At 39.3% G+C, this 25,965-nt stretch overlaps 1 protein-coding gene across 1 annotated transcript in view; it reads right to left on the bottom strand.

Annotated features, from left to right (window-relative positions):
* SLC22A15 (solute carrier family 22 member 15) overlaps positions 1–14,032 on the bottom strand; it is a 97,742-nt gene extending 83,710 nt beyond the window's left edge. The window contains exon 1 of the mRNA XM_001364043.5: positions 13,624–14,032. Within this exon, the coding sequence (XP_001364080.2) occupies positions 13,624–13,710 (87 nt within the window). The 5' untranslated portion in view covers positions 13,711–14,032. The remainder of the gene's footprint in view (positions 1–13,623) is intronic.
* Between the last annotated feature and the right edge of the window lie 11,933 nt (positions 14,033–25,965).

Below are 25,965 nucleotides of genomic sequence, written 5' to 3'. Positions count from 1 at the left end.
AGAGCCTATGGAAAGGAAGAAGTCTGAGCAAAGGCTAGGAGGTGTACAATTAAGAAGTTCCTGGTAATTTGGGGAAAAGAAGCAATTACAAAGCAGTTTCTACCTTATTTAGTATATTCAGAACTTAACCACAATCTCACACCTCATAAGTGCTATGTAAATGTTTGCTGACTTGAACTTAATTTGCTAAAGTCAACACAGGGCAGTAAAGGGGGCAGGTAAGGAGAGAAGAGAAGGTGGGAGGAAGGGGCTCAAGGGCAAGTATGTTCTGATGAGGGGGAATGCTGGGAACAGGGACTTTCTCAGGAGGTTGTGATAAGGAAAATAGAGCAGGCATCTGCCATGTTAGTCACTTAACCATCAATGCCTTTCTTTATCTGTAAACCAAAACCAAAAGGTTGAGACTAGATGGCCTCTGAGATCCCTTTGAACTTCAAATCCACCATCCTATGGACACTGGAAAGGAGATAGGAAGGTTTGGTACCCAGAGGAGAGCATTTTAATATGTAGTTTCCTCTCTTTTTCCTGTCTGTGGGGGATTAATTTCCATCAATCAACTACCATTTATTAAAAACCTGCTATGTCAACCCCTGGATTAAGCACTGGGAAAGCCAAGAAAGAGAAAGAAAAATCAGTCTTTGCTCTCAAGAAACTTACAGTCTAACTTCACAAATGTCCCCAGAAAGTGGGTAGTTATCATTTTTCTCTTTAGAGCCAGCTATGTAGAAAAAAGGTTATTTGTCTTTTCGACACAGGAAAAGGCTATCAGGTATATTGTTAAAGTTCAATACTCATACCTCATCTTATCTAGTTGTTCTGTACCTCAATTTGTATTCTTAAATCTTAGTGAAGCTTAAATGTTCCAGATCTTTCCAAAACACAAGGGTAGAGGAAGATCCTATGCGGGTGAGGGATGGGGAAAGGGCCAAACCTAAGGATACTATGGGGAACCATTCAGACCTCAATGTTCTACCCTAGTATTATAGACAAAATGAATGAAGGGTCCAGTTACCTCATTTTACAGATGATGAAACTAAAGCCTAGAGAATAAACTCAAAAGACTTGCTTGAGGTCATTATTCTGGAGTTATGACTTCTACAACAAAGTAAGCAGGATCAGTGGGCATTAGCAGATTACCTAACCCTGCCCTAATTCAAATCCATTATACTGAGGGGCACTGATACAGGTCAGGTCACCCAAAGACTGGCAAAATGCCCAATGGTGGCAAGAATTTGGGCCACAGGTGACTCTTCTGATTCTTGTACACTATGTAGCCAACCACTGGAGAAGACAAATGAACAAACAACAGCAAACAGAGCTCAGTTCCCTGTCCCTCCAATTCAAAATGTCATTTCATATTCCATCATTATTACAAGTAAAGGGGGAATCTAAGAAGCACAGTGGAGAGAGCACCAGACCTTGAGACAGGGGAACCTGGGTTCAAACCTAGTCTCAGATACTTCCTACTGGAGTGATTCCTGGGCAAGTAACTTAATTCCAAAGACCTAGCCCATGCCTTTCTTCTATCTTAGAATTGATATTAAGTCAGAAGGTAAGGGTTAAAAAACATTCAAGTAAGAGAGAAAAGTAATGGAATGGATAATCAAAAAAGTCAGTAGTTAGATTGATTCTGGACTTTGAAATATGCTCTATAGTGTTTTTACAATAGTTTCTCTTAATTATGTTTTTTTTAAACATTATTTTATTTGGTCATTTCCAAACATTATTCATTGGAAACAAAAATCATTTTCTTTTCCTTCCCCCCCCTCCCACCACCTCTCCCATAGCCAACGCATGATTCCACTGGGTATCACATGTGTTCTTGACTGGAACCCATTTCCATGTTGTTGGTATTTTCATTAGGGTGTTCATTTAGAGTCTCTCCTCAGTCATATCCCCTCAACCCCTGTGGTCAAGCAGTTGCTTTTCATCGGTATTTTTACTCCCACAGTTTATCTTCTGCTTGTGGATAGTGTTTTTTAGATCCCTGCAGATTGTTCAGGGACACTGCATTGACACTAATGGAGAAGTCCATTTCTTTCAATTGTACCACAGTATATCAGTCTCTGTGTACAATGTTTTCCTGGTTCTGCTCCTCTCGCTCTGCATCACTTCCTGGAGGTTGTTCCAGTCTCCATGGAATTCCTCCACTTTATTATTCCTTTGAGCACAATAGTATTCCATCACCGACAGATACCACAATTTGTTCAGCTGTTCCCCAATTGATGGGCATCCCCTCATTTTCCAATTTTTGGCCACCACAAAGAGTGCAGCTATGAATATTCTTGTACAAGTCTTTTTCCTTATTATCTCTTTGGGGTACAAACCCAGAAGTGGTATTGATGGATCAAACTTAATTATGTTTTTTATTGGAAGGAAGGAGGGAGGGAGGGAGAGAGAAAGGGAGTAAGAAATTGAAAGCAATATTGTGAAGTGGGCAGAAAGCAGAACTCAGTCAGGAGTGAGTTACTAGCTTCGAGTCCTGCCTCTGACACATGTTGGCTTATGTGACCTTTAACAAATCCCTTACTGTTTTAGTACCTCAAGCAACACTCTAAGATTATATTTATATTGGTCCAGAACAGATGCTAATATGGACTGCCAAAAGGAGTTTCTTCCCTATACAAATATAATACAGATCTGGCTGGTCTAGGAAAAGGGAAAAAAGAAATAAAGCATTTTGCTACTATCAGGACATCTTCTATATTAATTTTATAGGTGCATTAAAATAGCATGGGGGGGGGGGGAAGCTGGGTGGCTCAGTGGATTGAGAGCCAGGCCTAGAGACAGGAGGTCCTAGGTTCAAATCTGGCCTCAGACACTTACCAGCTGTGTGACCCTGGGCAAGTCACTTAACCCCCATTGCCTAACCCTTACCACTCTTCTGCCCTGGAGCCAATACACAGTATTGACTCCAAGACGAAAGGTAAGGGTTTAAAAAAAAATAGCATGAGGAAAAAATCTTCATATCGAATTTCTCAGATAAAGGTTAGATACCCAAGATATACAGACAGTTAACAAGCATATAATACAAAAGCCGGTATCCACAGTAGATAAGAGGGCAAAGGATATGAATAAAGTTCTCAAAAGAACTACAAACTTAACAACTGTATTAAAAAATCCTCCAAATTACTAATTTTAGGAGAAATGCAAATCAAAACAACCCTGAGGTTTCACCTAACACCCAGTAAATTGGCAAAGATAACAAAAGATGAGAATAATCAGTCTCAGAAAGGTTCTGTATAGAAGGATACATAAGCTATTCCATTACTGCTGAAATTTTGAATTGGTACACCATTCGGGAAAGCAGCTTATAATTATTCAAATAAAATGACTAAAATTTCCATACCCTTCAACCCAAAGATTCCTAGGCATCTACCCAAAGGAGTCATTCATTAAAAGGATGATTTTATATACAACAAAATATTTATAGCAGCCCTTTTTTTGTGTAGCAAAAAAGTGGAAACAAAAGAGATCCCTGCTGATTAGAGAATGACTAAATAAATTGTGCAATGAGTATAATAAAATTGTACCATGTTCTAAGAAACAAATAATATGTTTAATATAGAGAAGCATGGAAAAGTTCCTGATAAGCTGATGTAGAAAGAAAGAGAGTCCAGAACATATACACATAAGTACAACAATGTAAATAAAAAAAGAAAAATAGGAAAGCACAGTGCTAGTCACTTAACTTAGTAAGTGCTTGTTGGCTTCAAAATTAATATTGCAGAATAACAAAAAACAAAAAGAAAAACAAGACCTGTTCCCCAATTCCTTTGCAGAGGTATAGGGAAGAGTCTATGGATGTGGAACACTATATAAATTGTCAGATTTTCTCAAGTGTATCGATCATTTGTTGATTTTTTTCCTTTTATTCTTTTAAAAAAATGTGTTCTAATGGAGAGCTCTCTTGGATATGGAAGGAAGAGAAATATTGAGAGAAATTCTAGCAATATAAAAATAAAAGACATCAATAAAATTTTTAAAGTATATTTACTCTTTGTTTTTTTATAGGTTCCAAGGCAGAATTGTCAGGATGGGCAACTGGGGTTAAGTAATGAATTTCCCAGGGTTAAACAGCTAGGAAGTGTCTGAGGTCACATTTGAACCCATGCCTAGCTCTCTATTCCCTGAGCCATAGGGTTTTCCCTCCATACTTTTTATAATTGCTACTTACACATTTTTAAGAAAATAGTCATCACATTTGATCATATCTCTAGTCACACTAAAAAATTTCATGCAAAAACACCATAAATCTTTATGAAAATTAAATAAAAGTAATAAGATTCAAGAGGTAAACTGAAAAAAAAAACACCTTACCAAACAAACCAAAAGGATACAGCAATATTTTTTCAAACCCTTACCTCCCATCTTAGAACCAACACTGTGTATTGGTTCCAAGGTAGAAGAGTGGTAAGGGATAGGCAATGGGGTTTCAGTGACCTGCCCAGGGTCACACATCTCAGAAATGTCTGAAGTCCCATTTGAATCCAAGACCTCCTATCTCTAAATCTAGCTGCCAATTCACTGAGCCATCCAGCTGCCCACAAGGATAAAGCAATATTCATGTATGTGACTATTCTCTTTTTCTAAAATTGGTGGACCATATTATCCATCATTTTTTTACTTTCCTCACTGGTATAGCTTGTGAAATTTTGTAAATTAGTCATGAAGGGTGCCAAGTACAACATGACCCAAAATTAAATGCTAGGACCAACATTTTAATGAATCCTGACTCAAAGATGGCATGGCTAGGGCATGGTAGATTGACTGCATGAGTACTGAACCATATCTTAATGTAGGCTATAGTTACAGAGATCTTGGGAGTAAAGTTATATGGGTTAAGAGATGGTTAGGTTGTTTCCCATCTCTGAAGATCACAATTGGTACTGTGTATGAAAACAGAAAGAGGCCTAGGTCCAAATTGAGTTTGCTGAATTTTTGGCTCTGCCAGAGGGACTCAGAGGCAAAAAAAATGGTTGCAGAGCAAACATATTATATTCCCTTGACTAACACTCTCTTCAGCATATGAAATGGCAATGACAGTGTTTTTATTGAGGTTCACCTATTCCTGATTGCATGACTAGTCTCTGAGCACAAAGGAAGTAGGAACCATTACTATATGTGAAAGAAAATCAGTACCCTTCCTCTTCACAAGTATTTAGTATTTTGTCCAGCTAAATAGCATAGAAGGAGCACTGGACCTGAAGGAAGGAAGATCTGACAATGAATCTTGCCTGAAATACTTAACAGTAGTATGACCCTAGAGAAGTCACTTAATATCTATCAACCTCAGTTTCCCCATCTATAAAAGGAGAATAATAATAGTACCTACCTGAGTTGTCATAAGAATGAAAAGAGATCAAATCAAATGAGATAGCATATGTAACCATTTTGTAAAATTGTGTTGTTGTTCAGTCGTTTCAGTCAAGTCTGACTCTTCCTAACCATCATTTGGGTTTTCTTGGCAATGGGGAAAATCAGTATGGAACCGGGATTTTTTTTTGAGAAATAGTTCTCCCTTTGTCCCCAAGAATCATTTGATTTTTAAAACTATAAAACTGTCTATTTTCCAGGGTATGAAAATGGGCTGGGTCCTCCCATCTTTTGTCTAGATGTAAAAACCTGGGAGGCTAAAGACCTGCTCCCTATTTTGCTGTAAATTAGAACTTGTTTAGGTGATGAAATAAGCTAGGCAGACTCCATGCTGGGAAGAGAGTATATGCACAAGGTAGTCATGACTTGGGGAGGAAGAGAGTGTCTTGGTCTCTGTCAGGAAGATCACCCACCCATCCCAGGCACATTTCCTGAAAGGAAGTCTCTTGGACTCCAATGAGAAATCTCTTTGAATGTCCAGAGGAGGAACTAGATGATGATGATGATGATGATGATGATGTCAGAAGGCGTATATATTGGCTTGTGCAACAAGAAGTTCCTTTTTCTCTCTTTTGGAAATATTGACCCAGATGTGTCAGAGGTTGATAACTTGGAGCCCATCTAAGATGAAGATCTGAGTGCCCTCTGTCAAGAGGTCAAAACTCAGAGTCTGTCTGAGAACCAGCCCAAGTGCCCTCTCCCTCCCCTTCTTTAGGCCTCTTATAGTAATACATGTCAACTGCTGGAAGAGACATACTGTTGTTGATCGTTCCATGAACCTTGGATGGTACCTGAATCATAATCTTACCCCAAGTACCTATCCACATTTCTTGGAAATATTCTCTCACCCTAATTCCTGGAATCCTTATCCTGCACCAGGTGTCATATCTACCATTCTTGTTGCACTTTCCCAAGGACTGTCTCAGCCCTTTCCCAAAAACTGTCTCGGCACTTTCCAGAGGACCCATCTCAAAGGAATGCTTTCATTCTTTGTTATCTATACCTTTAAAAGTTGTTAGTAGCAAGCCATCAGCAAAGTGGAAACCATTCTGACTCCACACTGTGTTATCCTTTGATTCTTATCTTTTTCCTTGTCCTTACCTACAGGCAAGGTCCTTATAATTTCCACCTTTGTATTCCTTTATTCTTTTTTCCCTCATCCTTACCTGGGGAACTCTGGTCCCAGTACTGTCCCACCCCCCCGGGGGCTATTACACAGATGTTCAAGCTTGCCCTGACTCTCTGCTTGCCTACTGGGCTTCTCACCCAGCTGCAAATTCTATGGAGTCTGTTCCAGACTAGAGGGAGCCTGTGGCTAGTTAGATTGGAGTGAGAGGTCTATTTTATTATTGAGGGGGATTTTATTTAGTTAATTTAGAATATTTTTCCATGGTTACAAGATTCATGTTCTTTCCCTTCCCTCCCCCAACCCTCTCCAGTAGCTAATGCACAATTCCACTTACATGTGTCATTGATCAAGACCTATTTCCATATTATTGATATTTGCCCTAGGGTGATCATTTAGAGTCTACATCCCCAATCATATCCCCATTGACCCATGTGATCAAGCAGTTGTTTTTCTTCTGTGTTTCTACTTCCATAGTTCTTCTTCTGAATGTGGATAGTGTTCTTTCTCATAAGTCCGAGAGGTCTATTTTAAATAAACTAATATTTTAAAATTAAAAATAGAGCCTCCAGATCATTTCAAACATCACAGCAAAGATACAGGAGTAGCTTGGCATTTCCTTATCCATCTCATTTTACATATGAGGAAACTGAGACAAATGGGGTTCAGTGACTTGCTGAAGGTCACACAGCTAGGAAAAGTCTGGGGTCAAATTTTAACTCAGATCTTCTTGACTCCAGGCCCCTGTGCTCTATCCACTGCACCACCTAGTTGCCCTTCTAAACCTTAAAGTACTGTTGGTTAGCAATTATCACTCCAGTCTATATGCTAAGGCATCCTAAAAAGGCTGTTAACATTGTGAGGATTAGAACAGACATACCCAGGGAATGAAGAAAGAAGGGCAAGTCTTTAATAAATCAGTCAGTGGATGACTAAGAGTTTGGATAAAAATATGATCCAAAAAATCTTTATTATTGTTCAGGCTGATATTCACCAACAGTGGATGCAGCATGACAACTTTAGGCATAAAACATACAAAGTTTAGACAACTGAAGAGTTTTGACTGGTCAATGGATTAAAAAAAAAGATATTCCAAGACAATTTCCTCTTATGATTTCCAAACCTTCAGAAAAGTCAGGAAGCACTGTAGGATTGCACTGGTGCTCCCATCAGGAAAATAGCAGGTTTTCTGAGCCTCTTACTTTTATCCTGAAGGTGGATTTTCACCTTCCCTTTACCTCTTTGTATCAGAGAATGTCAGATCTTGAGGTGACCCTAAGAGAAAACCCCTTCAATGTTCATAGAGAAGTCAAATACTATGGAAAAAGTCACACCGTTCATTAGTACAGAGGAGAAATGAGAAACCAATTCTCTATAGACTCATTTTTAAAGTAGAAAGGAATACCACAGATCATCTAGTCTAACTCTGAAACAGAAACTTGATTCTTTTATAATATTCTCAACAGCTGGACTCTCTGTAAAGGACTTGTAAATTTTGGATTCTTTTTAACTGACATTTCATCTTCACGTTAATATCGATAGAGATATATACCCACAGATGTATATGTATATGAATTCCTATAACTCCTTCCTCCCTTCACTATCCAGTCATCCCCAGAAAAGTAAGTGATTTGACAAAACATAACAACTGAATGTGAGAGCATATGCAACATTCTGCACCCCTTATCTTCCACCTCTGAAGAGAGGAAGGATGATCCATCTCTTCTTGAAGACTCAGTTTGGTCACTAAAATTTATTCATCATTCAAATGTCCTTTTTCTTTCCATTTATATTACTGTATTCATCATGTATGACTAGCATCAGTTCAACTAAGTCTTTTCATGTATATGTATTCTTCACAGTCCTCATTTCTTATGGCACAACAATAGTCCATTACTTAAAGGAATTTGAAACCAAAAAAAGTATGTTTTGCCTTCCACTTTCTTTCACTTTCACAGGTATAGAAGTTGGAGATAATTCAACTAGACTATTTAACATTTTGTTGCCTCTGTGGGTGTGAACAATGTCTGGCAAACAGTAGGCACCTAATTAAATGCTAACTGACTCATTAAGCATTCCAACTCACAATTTCTACCAGGAAATAGAAACAAAAAAATGAGAAGTCAACACAAAGACTCACAGGTTAAAGATTAAAACCAACTCTTAACCAGTTCAGTCATTATATCGAAGATGTTTAAGTTTGTTTTGAAGAGAAGTATCCTATATCTGTCTTGGGCATCATGCCCAACTGTCCCTTTTCTTTACTGCTTCCCACCAAACTGGACTACTTTTTGTTCCTCAAACACATGCTATGACTTATCACTTATATACCTTTTCTTATGCTGTTTTCCATACCTGGAATCTCTCTCCTCTCACCTATTCAATTTCTGCCCCCAAAACTCAATTTAAATGTCACCCTCTCCAAGAAGCCTTTCTGGATTCCTCAGTGGTGTCAAGTTCAAATAAAATCAGATCCCAGTGAGCTTCATATTGATTTAGCAAACAATAAATTCATATTATCTGTGCTGTGTTATATTTTTATTTACTTTGGTAAACATTTCTTAATTCCACTTTAATCTGGGTCAGGGGACACTGAGTTTTTAATTCCTTTCCCCAGTCAGCCAAGCACTTTGCTCTAGGCTATAACTTTCCCCCTTAAACATTACATAGCACTTTGTGTTTACCTGTATGATACCCTGATTTCATAGTATTGCTTTACTGTCATCTCTTTCTTTAGTTGAATTTTATTTTTTTAATCACATGTAGAAACAACTTTTGATCATTGTTTCTTGCTATTTTGAGACTCAGATTCTCTTCCTCCTTTCCTCTCCTTCCCCCAGGCAGTAACTGATCTGATAGTTATATTAGTGCTTTCATATAATACATATTTCCATATTTCCCACAGTGTGACTGAAGAAATATATCACATATTCAATAAAAAAACTCATGAAGGAAATAAAATGAAGGATGGTATGTTTTGATCTGCAATCAGATCCTAATGGTTGTGGATAGTGGGTTTCTTAAAAAGCATGAGTCCTTTGCAAATCTTTGAAACCGTGTTTCTCTGATAATAGTTTAGTCCTTCACAGTTGATCATTGTACAATATTTTTGTTACTGTATTATTCACTCTCTCCTGGATCTGCCCACTTCACTTTGTCACTTTGCATCAATTCATATAACTCCAGGTTTTTCTGAACTCATCCTGTTCATTATTTCTTATGGTAAAGTGGCTTTCCTTTACAACCACATACCACATCTTGTTCAGCCATTCTCCAACTGATGGGCACCTTCTCAGTTTCCAATTCTTCACCTTTACAAAAAGAGCTGCTAAAATATTTTTGTACAAGTAGGTCCTTTCCCCTTATCCATTACCTCTTTGGGACACAGACCCAGTCAGTGATGGTATTGCCAGGTCGGAGTATGCATAGTTTTCTGGCCCTTTAGCTATGATTCCATATTCCTCTCCAGAATGGTCGTATCACTTCATAGTTCTAGCAACTTTACTATTATCTCTTGTGTGTCAGTCATATTTCCTAGTAAGATTCATGGGAGAAGGGGGTCTGTCACCTAAACTTAGTACCATGTCCTGAAAAAGGAGGGCTCAACAAATGTATCCTGAATTGAATCAAATCAATCTCTGTCTCTGTCTCTGTCTCTCTCCTCCCCCCCCCCCTCCCCGACTGAGCTAGCCTAATTTTTAGGTACATGGCCTGATTTTGTTTCTACTATCGATATTGAATGGAGTAAGAAAGGTCCACCTGCATACAAATGCTGTCCTAATTTAAAGACATTTATGAAATCAAAACACACTTCATCGTTTCATAGATTTGGAACCATAAAAGATCATAGAATCATATTTGTTGAGATAGAATGGGTGAACCTCAGAGGTTCAACCATTTTTACAGATGAGAAAACTGAGGCTAGAGAAATTAATTCTAGTTACATTAACGTAAATACTCTTGATCAGGTTTCAAATTCACCACTGATAGAAGCAAAACTGCACAGCCACAGGAGCCAGATTAAAATTGAATTGGGGAGTATTTAATGAGTCAAACAAAAATAAATAATGTGAATATGTGGTTTTTCTAAGTCAATAAGCTCCCTCTCCTTCCCTGAAGGGATAGTGTAGGAGTTTCTATTTGAATCAGACACCATAGTTTCTCCACAAAGTAGCAATTTGTATGTAAAAATACTGTTCCAAACTATGGCTTCTTTATTACAACCTTTAAAAGCCTATGATACTGTTAACAATGCAATTGCATTCATTACATTCTGTGTGCACGAACTGTTGAGCTTGAGTTCTCCATTAGACTAGGAGTTCCTGGAGAGTAGAAGCTCTCTCTTCTTTGTAAATCTTAATGGTTTATAAAAATGTCAGTACTATTATTATTATTATTATCATTATTATTATTTTAAACACTTACCTTCGGTCAGTTTTAATTCCAAGACAGAAGAGCTATAAGGGCTAGACAGTAGGGGTTAAGTGATTTGCCTAGGGTTCCATAGTTCAGAAGTGTCTCAGGCCACACTTGAACCAAGGTCCTAGCCAGTCCAGACCCAGTACTCTATTTGCTGTGCTACCTAACTGCCCCTCAGGTACTGTTATTACTTATGCACAAGATGGGGACAGTGAAGCTAAAATATGGAGAAAAGATTTTGACCAATAAGAGATTGGAAAGTCTTCCAACTCTGGCTCACTCATAGTAGACAGTGTTGATAACTGAAGAAGGTGGGAAATCCAGAGGGAGTTGGCTTTGGTATGTATTCTGGAGAATTTTGATGTTCTAGGAATTAACATATTAGACAAAATAATGAGGTCAAATTGGAATGATGCAAATATAAGATCATTTTGCCAATAGGAAGCTGAGTTGGCTTGCCCAAGAATGCACTAGTGCCTGGATTTGAACCAAAATGTCCTATTTCTCCAGACTCAGTACACTTTTCTAGGCAAACACACTCTCCTATTTTATTAGCACAAATTTTCATAAATTATTATTTTTGCCTGTTTTTTTGAAGGGGACACTATTGTTTAAACCAGATTTAATAGATTATCAAAAGATATTTTCTGAATGTATTATAGACTCCTAGTGGGCAACTAACTCTCTTGAAAACTATTTGAAATCCCTTCCCTCCTCCATTCCAAGTTCGGTGTCTTGGGGCAGAGTACTTTTCCAAAGAGTAATAAATATTTGTTTAATGAGCAAGAAGAGTGCACCAAGCATTCAAACAGCCAAATTTCAGGATAACTTTCAGAACAAAATCCATTAGTATATCTGGAATTTCCTGTCTGAGAAAAGAAAATGGAATTTGCAAAAATGTCCTTTCTCCTCCTAAGTACTGAAAGCAGCCTATACCTCAAACAACACATGAAGAGAAAAGAGAATCATTAAGGCTAGTTCCTATTTTTTCAAATTATCCTGCTGTCTCATCCTCTTATGCAAGTGTAGCAATCTTGTGGTTATACCAACTTAAACTTGTTGCGTGGCATTTTAGATAGCTGAAGAATGGCCATAGGCCTACACTGCATATTATTTAATCTCTTCTTTGATCAGTCTTGCAATTCTTGCTAATAATTTCCAAATCTGAACTCATGAGAATGGCTGTATTCTTCCACTATAGCATGGAATTTTTAGAGTTGGGTGGTATCTCCTTCCTACTTTCCTCCTAGGAAAGGGTCAGTGTTGATCCTGGGGCCCCGCTTGAAATTCACATTGCTCAGGCCTTTGTTTCCAAATGTGTTTATTGCCCAGGACTCCCTGAGCATTAAATTATTTCCATTAAAATAAAATTAATAATTGCATTTTAACATCATGGCAGTGTAGTGTCACAATAACTAGGATTTTAAGGTTATTTAAAAAATAAACCCTTACTTTCCATCTTAGAATCAATACTGTATATTGGTTCCAAGGCAGAATAGTAGTAAGGGCTCTTTGGTGAAGCCATGGCACAAGTGCACAGGGGGCTCACAGACAGCTTGAATTTGCCCTCTGGGCACTTGAAACTGGGAAAAAGCTGACCAACCTTGGTAGGCAATCAGGGTTAAGTGACTTACCTGGCCTGGAAAAACTAAAAAGTGTCTGAGGCCAAATTTGAACCCAGGTCTCCTATAGTCTGGTTCACAATCCACTGAGCTGCCCGCTAAAGTTAATTTTTGATTGGCCCTGGTAGGAAAAATCAAGGTCTTAAAGAATCTCTTCAGGGTAAGATAATTCTGAATGGCAGTGGAAAGAAGACCTTAATCAGGAGGGCATGTTTCAGTTCTAACTGGAGCTAATTAGTTGTGAAACTTCTGACAAGTCCCAACCTATCACTGGGCAGAGGTTTCCTTTCATGTAGTATATAATAAAAAGAACACTAGAATATCCGGGTCTGAATTCCAGTTCTCCCACTTACTACCTGCATGAAGTAGGGGATAGTGGCTTAATCTTTCTGGGCTCCACTTTCCCAATCTGTAAAATGATCTAATTGAACAAGGTATTCTAACTCTGATGACTTTTCCAGTCTATTAGTCTAACTCTCCGTGTTAACCGGAGACAAAAAAAATGAAAAAGAAAAAAAGTTTGAACATGTTATTCTATAAAATGGACTGAAACATGGCGGGGGGGGGGGGGTGCTCTTTAAATTCTTCTAAAGGATGCTCCCATGCAAAGAGACTGGATCAGACAGGCCGTAGACCACTTTCTAATTCCATCCAGGACAAAGGATATAAACATCTCTCTAGCATCTAGAAAAGCCATCCCTGGCACCCAGAAACCAGTGAGGAACACACTTTGCCCTTCAGGTGAGTGAAACGGGGTGTGATCGAGCGTAAGAAAGCAAGGAAAGGGCAGACAGTGGGACCAGTGTATGGATCTGAGGCTGCAAGGCCCGGAGCCACGCAGAACCCTGGCACTCTGGGCCTGAGCCTGAGCCCGAGCCCTCAGCAAAGCCCCCCCCCGCCCCCCCACACCTGGAAAAGAGGGAGGGACTCCACACTTCCAGGGCTCCAGAAAGCACAGCCTCTCTCTCTCTTTCTTGAGTGTACAGAGAGGCGGGATCGGCTAAGGAGGAGGGTCCCGCGGTGCTGGCATTCCGGGCCCTCGCCCCTAATCAGTTGCAGTGGGATGTGGCTGGCACTTACCTGCAGCAGCACGGCCAGCAGGAAGCACAGGTACATCTGGTAGATGCCCATCTCTCCCACCATCTGGAACGCTTCCTCCACCTCCATGGTCCTGCTCCCCGCGCACTCAGCCTGCCCCAGACAGGGGCCCGGAGGCACAACTTCAGGCCGCACCCCAGCCTTCCGGGGCTCCCAACTTTGCCCCCAGGCTATAGAGCTAGTGTCCCCCAGCCCGCGACCCCCCAGCGCAGCGCACGGCTCATTCAGAACCAGCCGCGGGAGAGGCGGGATAGGGCCGAAAAGGGCTGCCCAGTGCTGCGTCTGCGTGATGCGAGGCGGAGAGCCCCAGACCCCGGGAGAGCGTAGACTCGGGCTCGGCTGTAGACGGCGTTCCGCCTGCTGACCATCATTGGAGGAAACCGGAGCAAGGAGTGTGCGCAGGGGCGGGGCCACAGCGAGAAGTGGTGGGAGGACCTGGGGGGGAGCCAGGCGGAGTGGGAGCGCAGTGCGTGGAAGGGGTTTTCGCCTCAAGTGGCCCAGGCGGGGCCGTTTCCTGCAGCACTTGAAGAGAGAGCCAGGCAAAGGACTGGGACAGTCTCTTTTGGCTCTGGGAGAAAGTAGGATGCTTTGTCCTGGGAAAGCTAATCCCGAGTTTAAGGATTTCGAGGCTCTTCCAAGAAGTTGAATGGCTTTCTGCTCTCTTCCATTCCACACTGCCTCGGGTATTTTGCGTAGCTTTGTAGGGTCAGGTCAGGAGGCACTGAAGGCAGCCGGGCTGATGGGCAGTGACAACATGGTCTTGGAAGTATGACGACAAAGTTATTATTTTAAAAAACTCTTACCTTCCAACTTGGAATCAATACTGTGTTTTGGTTCCAAGGCAGAAGAGCGGTAGGGGCTAGGCTATGGAGGTTGTGACTGGCTCAGGGTCAAACAGTTAGAAAGTGGCTGAGTGTAGATTTGAACCCAAGACCTTCTGTCTCTAGACCTACTCTCTATCCACCGAGTCACCTATCTGCCCCCAAAACGAAGTTATTAAGCGATTATTAAGTGACAGGCACTGAACTAAATGCTGGAGATAAAATAAAAACAAATCCCTGCCTTCAAGCGTCTCATAGCCTTAGGACAGACAACATAAAAATAACCACCTACAAATATATGTAGTGTAAATGGAAATTAATTTTAGAGGCAAGCCACCAATAGTGAGGGAGACTTTCCCTACATATTTAGGGAATGCAAAAATCCAACAGACATGACATATTCCGGACTAATATGTAGGACACTGACCTAGGTGCTGGCAAACCAAAGACAGTAAAGAAGAAATCATGTATTCACTCCAGGTCTCAGTTTCTCTTTCTGTAAAATGAAGGGGTTGGACTCAATTACCTCCAAAGCAGCTAAGAATCTAACCCTTATGCTTATGGGACTTAGTTTAATTTAGGAACTGTGAGAGCCTCCTACACAAATTAATTCAAGACAGAATATGATAGGGGCAAAGGAGAGATCAGGAGAAATTACTCCAGACTAGCTTGAGAAAGAAGAGAGATTTGCTTTCACTCTGGATATGAGGAAAGCTTCATGAAGAAGTGGCAAGTCTGCTGGGCCTTGAAGGAAAGAAAGGATTTCACTAAAGAAAGGATATTGTTCAATCCTATTAGGCTGTGACCCTATTGGAGGTTTTCTTGGCAGAGATACTGGAGTGCTTTGCTGTTTCCTTTTTCAGCTAATTTTATAGATGAGGAACTAGGTTAAGTGACTTGCCTAGGGTGACACAGCTAGTAAATGTCTGAAACTGTATTTGAACTTAGATCTTCTTGACTTCAGGCTCACCCCTCTATCCTATGCACCACCTAGCTGCCCTAAAAGAAGGATGAAAATAGGATATATTCCAAGCATAGTATATGGCCTATAGTGATACATGAAATTGAGAGGCAGAAAGAAATCAGGGAAGAGCTATTTGATTCAACTTCTTTGAAATTAGAGCTCTCTTCAGCCAACTTTGTGACCATTCTCCAATTCTAGGAAGATAATTGCTAATACTCATAGTAAAATAAATCATAACTTACAGAAATAATTTCTAAAGACACAGATGACACCAACCTATCAAATGTTACTAATAGCAGTTTACCACTGGATGGAGCCTATGAAACAGCTAAGATGCGAAAGGAGAAGCAGAAGATATCCACATGAACTCAATTATATCAATATCAACTAGATATGATATCAATCAATATCAACTAGAGAAGTTTCAAATAAAAGTCTGAATTCAGTGACTTCTGAAATGGAGGGCTTAGTAATTGTGATACAGGAGAAAGTCATTACAACTAGAAACTACAGAAAGTCCATTGTTAAAGAACTTGAATTTATTGATCCATGCAAATTCTGCATGGAAATTTTTTAAATTATGCAACATATCCACGAAAGATGCCAAAATTTAATATCTACTAAATACCTAGAAAGATGTGATCAAATAGCAAAAATTATTCATTAGAAGTTTACTATTTTTCAAGTAGGCAACAAGATTTTATTAAATGTTGGGAATGGTGCAGAGAACTGTGCTCGATCTAAAAAAAGATAATCAAGGAAATCCTTGTTCTTAAGGAGCTTATATCCTATTTTTATGTTTTATTTGTTTTGTTTTGTTTTGGTTTTTTGCAGATTACATGTAGATATAGTTTAAGTAATCATTTCTGGTATTTGCCATCCATGTTCTCTCTCTCCTTTACTCTTCTCCCTCCTCTTAGAGATGGCAGATAATATGATATAGGTTACACATGTACAATCATGCAGAACATAATTCCATGTTCATCAAGCCATGAAAGAAGATGGATCTCTTACACTAAAGAAAAATCCATGGAGGAAATAAAATAAAGAATTGTTTGCTTCAATCTGCATTTAGACTGTCAGTTCCTTCTATGCTGGATAGCCTTTTTCATCATGAGTCCCTTGGAGTTTTCTTGGATCTTAGCATTGCTGATAATAGTTAAGCTATTCGCAGTTGATCATACATTATTGTTGTTATGTACAATGTTCTGGTTCTTCTTTTTAATTTAATTTAATTTAATTTTTTATTTTTATTTGGTCATTTCCAAACATTATTCATTGGAAACAAAGATCATTTTCTTTTCTTCCCTCCCCTCCCACCCACCACCTCTCCCATAGCCCACGCGCAGTTCCACTGGGTATCACATGTGTTCTTGATTCAAACCCATTTCCATGTTGTTGGTATTTGCATTAGAGTGTTCATTTAGAGTCTCTCCTCAGTCATATCCCCTCCACCCCTGTAGTCAAGCAGTTGCTTTTCATCAGTGTTTTTACTCCCACAGTTTATCTTCTGCTTGTGGATAGTGTTTTTTAGATCCCTACAGATTGTTGAGGGACATTGCATTGCCACTAATGGAGAAGTCCATCACCTTCGATTGTACCACAATGTATCAGTCTCTGTGTACAATGTTTTCCTGGTTCTGCTCCTCTCGCTCTGCATCACTTCCTGGAGGTTGTTCCAGTCTCCATGGAATTCCTCCACTTTATTATTCCTTTGAGCACAATAGTATTCCATCACCAACAGATACCACAATTTGTTCAGCCATTCCCCAATTGATGGGCATCCCCTCATTTTCCAATTTTTGGCCACCTAAAGTGTGCAGCTATGAATATTCTTATACCAGTCTTTTTCCTTATTATCTCTTTGGGGTACAAGTCCAGTAGTGCTATGGCTGGATCAAAGGGCAGACCGTCCTTGGGCATAATTCCAAATTGCCCTCCAGAATGGTTGGATTAATTCACAACTCCACCAGCAATGAATTAGTGTCCTTACTTTGCTGCATCCCCTCCAGCATTCATTACTTTCCTTTGCTGTCAAGTTAGCCAATCTGCTAGGTGTGAGGTGATACCTCAGAGTTGTTTTGATTTGAATCTCTCTGATTATAAGAGATTTAGAACACTTTTTCATGTGCTTATTAATAGTTTTGATTTCTTTGGCTGAGAACTGCCTGTTCATGTCCCTTGCCCATTTATCAATTGGAGAATGGCTTGATTTTTTGTACAATTGATTTAGCTCTTTGTAAATTTGAGTAATTAAACCTTTGTCAGAAGTTTTTATGAAGATTGTTTCCCAATTTGTTGCTACCCATCTGATTTTAGTTACATTGGTTTTGTTTGTACAAAAACTTTTTAATTTGATGTAGTCAAAATTATTTATTTTACATTTTATGACACTTTCTAAGTCTTGCTTGGTTTTAAAATCTTTCCCTTCCCAAAGGTCTAACAGGTCTACTATTCTGTGTTCACCTAATTTACTTATAGTTTCCTTCTTTATGTTCAAGTCATTCACCCATTCTGAATTTATCTTGGTGTAGGGTGTGAGGTGTTGATCCAAACCTAATCTCTCCCACACTGTCTTCCAATTTTCCCAGCAGTTTTTATCAAATAATGGATTTTTGTCCCAAAAGCTGGGGTCTTTGGGTTTGTCATAAACTGTCTTGCTGAGGTCATTTACCACAAGTCTATTCCACTGATCCTCTTTTCTGTCTCTTAGCCAGTACCAAATTGTTTTGATAACCACTGCTTTATAGTATAGTTTGAGATCTGGGACTGCAAGTCCTCCTTCCTTTGCATTTTTTCCTTCTTTTTGTCAGTTGATGCCCAATAGATTTGGCTCCACCCTCTTACTTTCACCCCATGCATATCTACCTTTCTCATATGTGTTTCTTGTAGACAGCATATGGTAGTGTTTTGGACTCTAATCCATTCTGCTATTTCGCTTGTGTTTTATGGGTGAGTTCATTCCATTCACATTCAGAGTTATGATTACTAGTTGTGTATTTCCCAGCATTTTGATTTCTGCTCCTTTACCTGCCTTTTCTTTTTTCACTATTTCCTTCTACACCAATGTTTGCTTTTGAACAGTCCCCCTTGTTCCCACCCTTATTTTACTTCCCTTTCTACCCCCCCTCCCTATTTATCCCCCCCTTCTTTTCCCTGTAGTCTTTCTAAAATTAACCCCCCGCTCCCTCCCTCTCTTATACTGCTTCCCTCCCCACCAGACGGTTTGTTACCCTTCTACTCCCCTATAGGGTGCAAATTTATTCTCTGCCCCCAATGGATTGGATTGTTTTTCCCTCTTTAAGTCACTTTCAAATCACATAAAAGTTGAGTATTTCCTGTCTCTGACCTCTTTACCCTTCCAGTGTATTGATGTTCTCCCCCCTCCCACCATGAGCTTCTTTATGACATATAAATTTACCCCCATTTGTTTCTTTTCCCATTTCTTTTAATATTAACCTATTTTAAAGCTCTAGTTATATATATATATATATATATGCATACTCATGTGTATGTATTTTTGCACGCATATATCTATATACCCATTTATGTCTTGTCCTTTCATCCTATACAGTTTGTTGCTGTTCCCTCTAAGTATACTTCTTTTTGCTGCCCAGCTAATAACAGTTTTTAAGAGTTACCAATGACCTCTTTTCTTATAGGGATACATATCATTTTAACTTATTGAGTCTCTTAAATTTTTTTTGTTTTTCTTTTTCCCCCTCTTTTTTAATTACCTTTTGATGATTCTCTTGAGTTCTGTGCTTGGACATCAAATTTTCTGTTCAGGTCTGGTCTTTTCTTTGCAAATTCTTGAAATTCTTCTATTTTGTTGAATGACCATACTTTCCCCTGTAAGAATATTGTCAGTTTTGCTGGGTAGTTGATTCTTGGTTGTAGACCTAGTTCCCTTGATTTCCGGAATATCATATTCCATGCCTTTCTTTTTTTCAGTGTGGAAGCAGCCAGATCCTGAATTATCCTCACTGTGGTTCCTTGGTATCTGAATGACTTCTTCTTGGCAGCTTGTAATATCTTTTCTTTGGTCTTATAGTTCTTGAATTTGGCTATAACATTCTTGGGTGTTGTCAGTTGGGGATTAAGTACAGGAGGTGATCTGTGGATTCTATCAATCTCTACTTTTCCCTCTTGTTCAAGGATTTCGGGGCAGTTTTCTTTAATAATTTCCTGTAATATAATGTCCAGGCTTTTTCTTTTGTCATGGTCTTCTGGTAGGCCAATAATTCTTAACTGTAACTTTCCAGCACTTCAGTCTCGTCTGTAATGAGAGGGTTAGACTCAATGGACTCTAACGACCTTCCCATTTCTGTGCACCATATTTTAGGTAGGCTATTCATAAGCTGTGGAGATCATCCAGAGGAAGATGGTCAAAAAGGTGAAGGATCTAAAACCACATCCTACAAAGACTATAGATACTTATTAATGATTTGTTATCTCCATAAAAGGATTGGTTAAAAGAACCAGAGAAAAGGAAACAGTTTTCTCCCCTAAGAGAATTGCCTTGAAGTGTTTAAAAAGCTAAAATGTGGTAGAAGGATTAAATACTCATTCTGTTTGGTCTAGAGGGACAGAACTGGGTACACTGGGCAGAAGTTAAAGAGTCAGTTTTTGACTTGGTGTTAAGAAAAAACAAAAACAAAACCAAAAAGCTTCCTAACAAGACTGTTTAAAAGTGGAATGAGCTTTTCCCAAAGACACTGAGTTTGCCATTCTTGAACATCTTGAAAGGAGGGGAAAATGGATGAATGCATGTTGGAGGTCTTAGAAATGGGGTCTTGCTCAGGTGCAGGTTAAGCTAGGTGATCTCTGGGGTTCTTTTTATTTCTTTTCTTTTTCTTTTTTAAACCCTTACCTTCTGACTTGGAGTCAATATTGTGTATTGGCTCCAAGGCAGAAGAGTGGTAAGGGCTAGGCAATGGGGGTCAAGTGAGTTGCCCAGGGTCACACAGCTGGAATGTGTCTGAGGCCAGATTTGAACCTAGGACCTCCCGTCTCTAGGCCTAGCTCTCAATCCACTGAGCTACCCAGCTGCCCCCAGTTCTTTTTATTTCTAAGACTATACTTTATAACTTTCTAATCATCTAGTTAAGTGTTATCTTTTCCATTTTCCTCTTTCTTGGCCTTTCTTTAAAATGCATTGTTCTTTACCACCTCCTCCTTCTAAATCAGGAATTCTTAACCTTATTTTGATGTTGTGAATCCCTATGGGAGTCTGGTGAAGCCTGTGGACTTTCCACATTCATTTGTTGCCTACATCCATAATGGAAGAAAATATTATTAGAGTTCAGTGAAAATAAAGATGTGGGTTCCCCCCCTCCCCCCATCCAAGTTCATAGATTCTGAAATTTATCCATAAATACTTTAGGAGACCAAAGACTCAAGGTTGAGAACTCTTGTTTTAAATGTTGCCTCCTTGAAAGATTCCATAGTTTTCTCCTTTTTTCCTTTCTACTCTTTTGACTCTTTCTGTCTTTTTTGCAGACAGCCACCCTCTTTCTTTTTTCCTTTGAACTTGGATGTTACTTAAGGTTCTCTCTTGGGTTCCTTCCTATTCCACTCTCTTTTTATCCTTTTCCTTGATTACCTTAATGTGTTCCTGTATCATCAACTCTCATTTAGATAGACAATTTTCAAATTTCTACATATCTGCCATTAGCTTTGATCTCTCTATCCAGCTCTCAACTTGCATCTCCAACTTACTAGACATTCAGCCTGTTTACAGGAAATAGTCAACGGTTCTATTAGAGTCTCAAACTACATATGTCCAAAATTGAACTCATCCCCATCCAACCTCAATTTATTTCCCTCCTAAATTTTAGAAGTAGGTATACCACTAATCTTTTACCTAGACTGCTAGGTACAAGTAGATAAAGCTTTGGACCTAGAGCCCGGAGGAATGATCTAAACCCAGATCCACTCTGAGACACTTAACTATCTGTGAGACCCTGGGCAAGTCACTTAACCATTCTCTTTCTCCTACTTCCCTAAGTTGTTCAGAGGATCAAATGAAATAATACTTGTAAAGCACTTTGCAATCCTTAAAGTATTACATAAATGTTACTATATTTCTTAATTATTTGTTGAAAGTCTTGGTATTACCTCTAGTTCTTTCATAACCATTAGACAGTTGATTTTACCTCCACAATAAACAGCTATTTCATCTCCTTTCACTGCCCATTGTAGTCACTGATTATTTCCATCTGCTTGAATCATTTCAGTAGGCTCCTAGGAGGTCATCTAGTCTCCATCCTTTGACTCTTCAAGCCATCACTTTATTTCCTCACTAATGTTTGTTATGCACAGACCTGGTCATGATCTTCAATTTTAATTCAATAAACTTTTATTAAGCATTTACTCTTTATTTGCCAGGCATTGTGGTGGGAATACAAAAAGGAGAGTTTCCGCTCTCAAAAAGCTTACATTCTATTGTGAAGGCATGACACAGACATAGATAAATAAATATAGGTTGTTCCCAAAGTCAGTGCAGTTTAAAGCTCAAGATTACACTGAGACTTGCAGGACGCTGCATATACATACAGGTCAGCCTTTGAGGCTACTAATATTCCAACCCTACTCACACACACTGCCTTTCCCATAAAATGACTAATATGGGGAAATGTTTTATAGGATTGCATACATAAAGTCTATATCAGATTGTTTACTGTTGAAGGGGGGGAGACGGAAGTGAGGGAAGGAGGGGGTAAGCAGGGAGAGAATTTGAAACTCAAAAACATTTTAGAACAATGTTAAAGATTGTTATTATGTGTAATTGAGGGAAAATAAAATGTTATTTAAAAAGAAAAAAAAGAAGCTGGATCTCCAGAGGGAAGTTGCTGCCAAGCTTCCTTATAGTTTAAAAATAGCCTTGAGGGATTAAGGGTATGTTTTTAATGTTGTAGCTTGCAAGTTCCCATTGGAGCTCTTTCCTTGGTTGATGTATTTAAATGTAAGGGATGCAAACAGTGATGGACACTGTTCTAAGCACTTAACAATTATTTCCACATTTGATCCTCACAACATGGAAAGTAGGTGCTATTATTACCCCCTATTTTATAAAATGACTCCCTCCCCCTCTCTCTCCTTTGTACTGCTTCCCTCCTCGCCAGTCCATTTGGTACCCTTCTACTCCCTTATAGGGCGCAAATCTATTCTCTGCCTCAATGGATTGGATTGTTCTTCCCTCTTTGGGCCAATTTCAAAGCATGTAAGAGTTGAGTATTTCCTATCTCTTTACCTTTCCAATGTATTGATGTTCTCCCCTCTCCAGCCATGAGCTTCTTTGTGACATATAAATTTACCCCCATTTGTTTCTTTTCCCATTTCTCTTAGTATTAACCTCTTTTTTTAGCTCTAGTTGTATGTATCTAGATATATACATGTATATGTATTTATGCATGCATATATCTATATATCATTTATGTCTTGTCCTTTCATCCTATATAGTTTGTCACTGTTCCCTCTCAGTGTAATTCTTCTAGCTGCCCAGGTGATAAGTTTTTAAGAGTTACCAATGACCTCTTTTCTTATAGGGATATATAACATTTTAACTTATTGAGTCCTTTAAAAAAAGGGGGGGTTGTTTGTTTTGTTTTTCTTTTATCCCTCTTTTTTTTAATTACCTTTTGATGATTCTCTTGAGTTCTGTGCTTGGGCATCGAATTTTCTGTTCAGGTCTGGTCTTTTCTTTACAAATGCTTGGAATTCTTCTATTTTGTTGAATGACCATACTTTCCCCTGTAAGAATATTGTCAGTTTTGCTGGGTAGTTGATTCTTGGTTGTAGACCTAGTTCCCTTGATTTCCAGAATATCATATTCCATGCCTTTCTTTTTTTCAGTGTGGAAGCAGCCAGATCCTGAGTTATCCTCACTGTGGTTCCTTGGTATCTGAATGACTTCTTCTTGGCAGCTTGTAATATCTTTTCTTTGGTCTTATAGTTCTTGAATTTGGCTACAACATTCTTGGGTGTTGTCAGTTGGGGATTAAATACAGGAGGTGATCTGTGGATTCTTTCAATCTCCACTTTTCCCTCTTGTTCTAGAATATTGGGGCAGTTTTCTTTAATAATTTCCTGTAGTATTATGTCCAGGCTTTTTCTTTTGTCATGGTCTTCTGGTAGACCAATGATTCTTAAATTGTCTCTCCTCGAATGATTTTCTAAATCCTCTGTTTTGTGAATGAGATGCTTCATATTTTCCTCAATTTTTTCATTCTTTTGGTTTTGTTTTATAGTGTCCTGCTGCCCTGTGAGGTCACTTAATTCCAGTTGTTGTATTCTGGTTCTTAAAGACTGGATTTCATCTCTGGCTTATCCTTCTCCTTCTGGTCTGATTTTTTTGGAGGTCATCTTTCATCCTATTTACCTTATCTTTCATCTCCTTTGCCTCATCTTTCATCTTCTTTGCCCCATCTTTCAACTCCTTTGCCTCATTTTCCAGCTGGTTGATTTTGGCTTTCAAGACACTATTTTCTCATTTTAGTTCAAGTGCCTCTGTTTCCAGATGACTTATCTTAATTTTTAAGTTCTTTTCCCAATTGTCTTCAGCCTCTCTTAATTGTGTTTTGAATTGCATTTTGAGTTCTTCCAAAGCCTGTATCCAATTCACGGGATTTCTGATTTATTGTTTGCTGATTCCTCCCCCTCTGTTCCGTTTGCTGAATAGAAGCTGTCTATTGTAATTTCTTTCTTCTTTTTCTGTTGTTTGCTCATATTTACCCTTTCTTTGCTCCCCGCTTTTGTCTGTGCTCTTGCTACTCTCATTTTTTTTTGTTTTGACTTCTGTCAGTCTCCCCTCTTGGACCTTTGACAGGAGATCTCTCGGTGGTGCAGTCTGTGGGGGAGGGTTGTTGTAGTTTGAGCTTCCCTGTCCTCTGGAGGCTTTTGATTGGATTAAAGTCCATCAGTCAGTGTGGGATGGGTGTTGGAGCCTGGGATTCCTTGAGTTCTGAAGACTTTTGATGGGATTAAGTTCAGCTGGGTTGGGCAGGGTGTGCTGAGGCCAAAACCTCCTGGAAGGCTGGAGGAATATGGAGGATCTCCACAGCTCTGACCAGGCTGCCAGCTCTATGCTCCTTCTCCAGCTCCTTCTCTGCCATCTGTGTTCAATGCTCTGAGCTTGGCACAGCCCTGCTCACAAGATATACCCTCCAGATCAGTGCCTTTGCCTGCCCAGAAGTTCCCGCTGACGCTGGAGCTCTAGGTGGGGGGGGGGAGGGGTCCTGGGACCTTCCTTCTGCCTTCCCCTTAAACCTGTGTGTTCTCTGATTCCAGCTTTTGGGGGGGGGCATAACTTTTGATTTGAGCCCAGCAGGAGGGTTCCTTGGGTCTGTCTTGTTATTAGGTTTGATTTTCAGTCCCATAGGAGTATTCAGTTTGTGATCGGTAAGGAAGGGTATTCAGAGGTCTGAACTTTTGCTCCTTCTAGGCCACCACCTTGACTCCACATCCTAGCCCCTATTTTATAGATGAGAAACTGAGTCAGAAAATGGTTAAGCCACTTGCCCAGAGTCACACAGCTAGTAAGTATCTGAGACTGGAGTTGAGCTCAAGTCTTCCTGGCTCTAGTCCCAACACTCAATCAACTGTGCTAGCTAGCTGCCTTATCCTCCTATCAGTCTATAAATTTAAGGAAGTGAGGTAGTGGATTAAAGAGAGCTTTGAACTGAGAGTTCAGAAGATCTGAGTTTAAAATCTGCTTTTAGACACTTATTAGCTGCCTGACACTGAGCAAGTTACTTAACTTGTCTACCTCAGTTTTCTCACCTGTAAAATGGAGATCATAAGAGCACCTTCCTCCTAGGGCTGTTGTGGGGATCAAATGAGATAATATTTTAAAGCATTTGTAAACCTTAGCCACTATATAAATGCTAGCTATTATTATTATGTGGACAGAACTGTGTCTTTAATCAAGAAAGAAACAAATGTAAGGTATTTGCTGTATGCCAAGCCAATATGGTTGGGTACAAAGGGGAAAAAAATGTCCCAGCACTTAAAGAGCCAGGTGATATGCTTTGTATCCTTTACTTATCTAGTAGAATGCCACTAAATGCTAAATAAATATTTGTTGAATTGAACTGATCTGAAGACAATTGTTTGGTGGTAATGGCCTCAACTCTCTTTAGCTTCTGGCATTGCACTTTAAAGATCTTTTCCATCTTAACCTGGATGGCTCTGAGGTAGCTTCAGCTCTCACTTTATATATTGCAAAGAGAACCTTGGAGCATGTATCCAAGAGCTGACACACTCAATGCAGTAATTCTTTGGTTCCAGTTATCACCTGTAGCACTTCTTAGAAAAAAGTTTCATTTAAAGAGAGCAGAGTTTCCATCTGACTCCTTTTCTCATCTTCTCCTTTTTTAGTCTACCACAATAGCTATTTGGACACGTATCTTCCTTTCATTAGGCAGGTTAAATGACTAGCTTTTCTTTCAAGTCAAAAGCGTGAAGTGCAAGTTCAGAATAGAATTTTTGTAGAGCATAAACTTGGTGATTGTGTTAACAAAAAAAGGGTCATCTGCT

This window comes from Monodelphis domestica, chromosome 2 (genome assembly GCF_027887165.1).
Source record: "Monodelphis domestica isolate mMonDom1 chromosome 2, mMonDom1.pri, whole genome shotgun sequence".
In the NCBI taxonomy this organism is placed as follows: domain Eukaryota; kingdom Metazoa; phylum Chordata; class Mammalia; order Didelphimorphia; family Didelphidae; genus Monodelphis; species Monodelphis domestica.
Note: the sequence above shows the minus strand (reverse complement) of the source record. Positions and strands in the feature narration are given on the sequence as shown.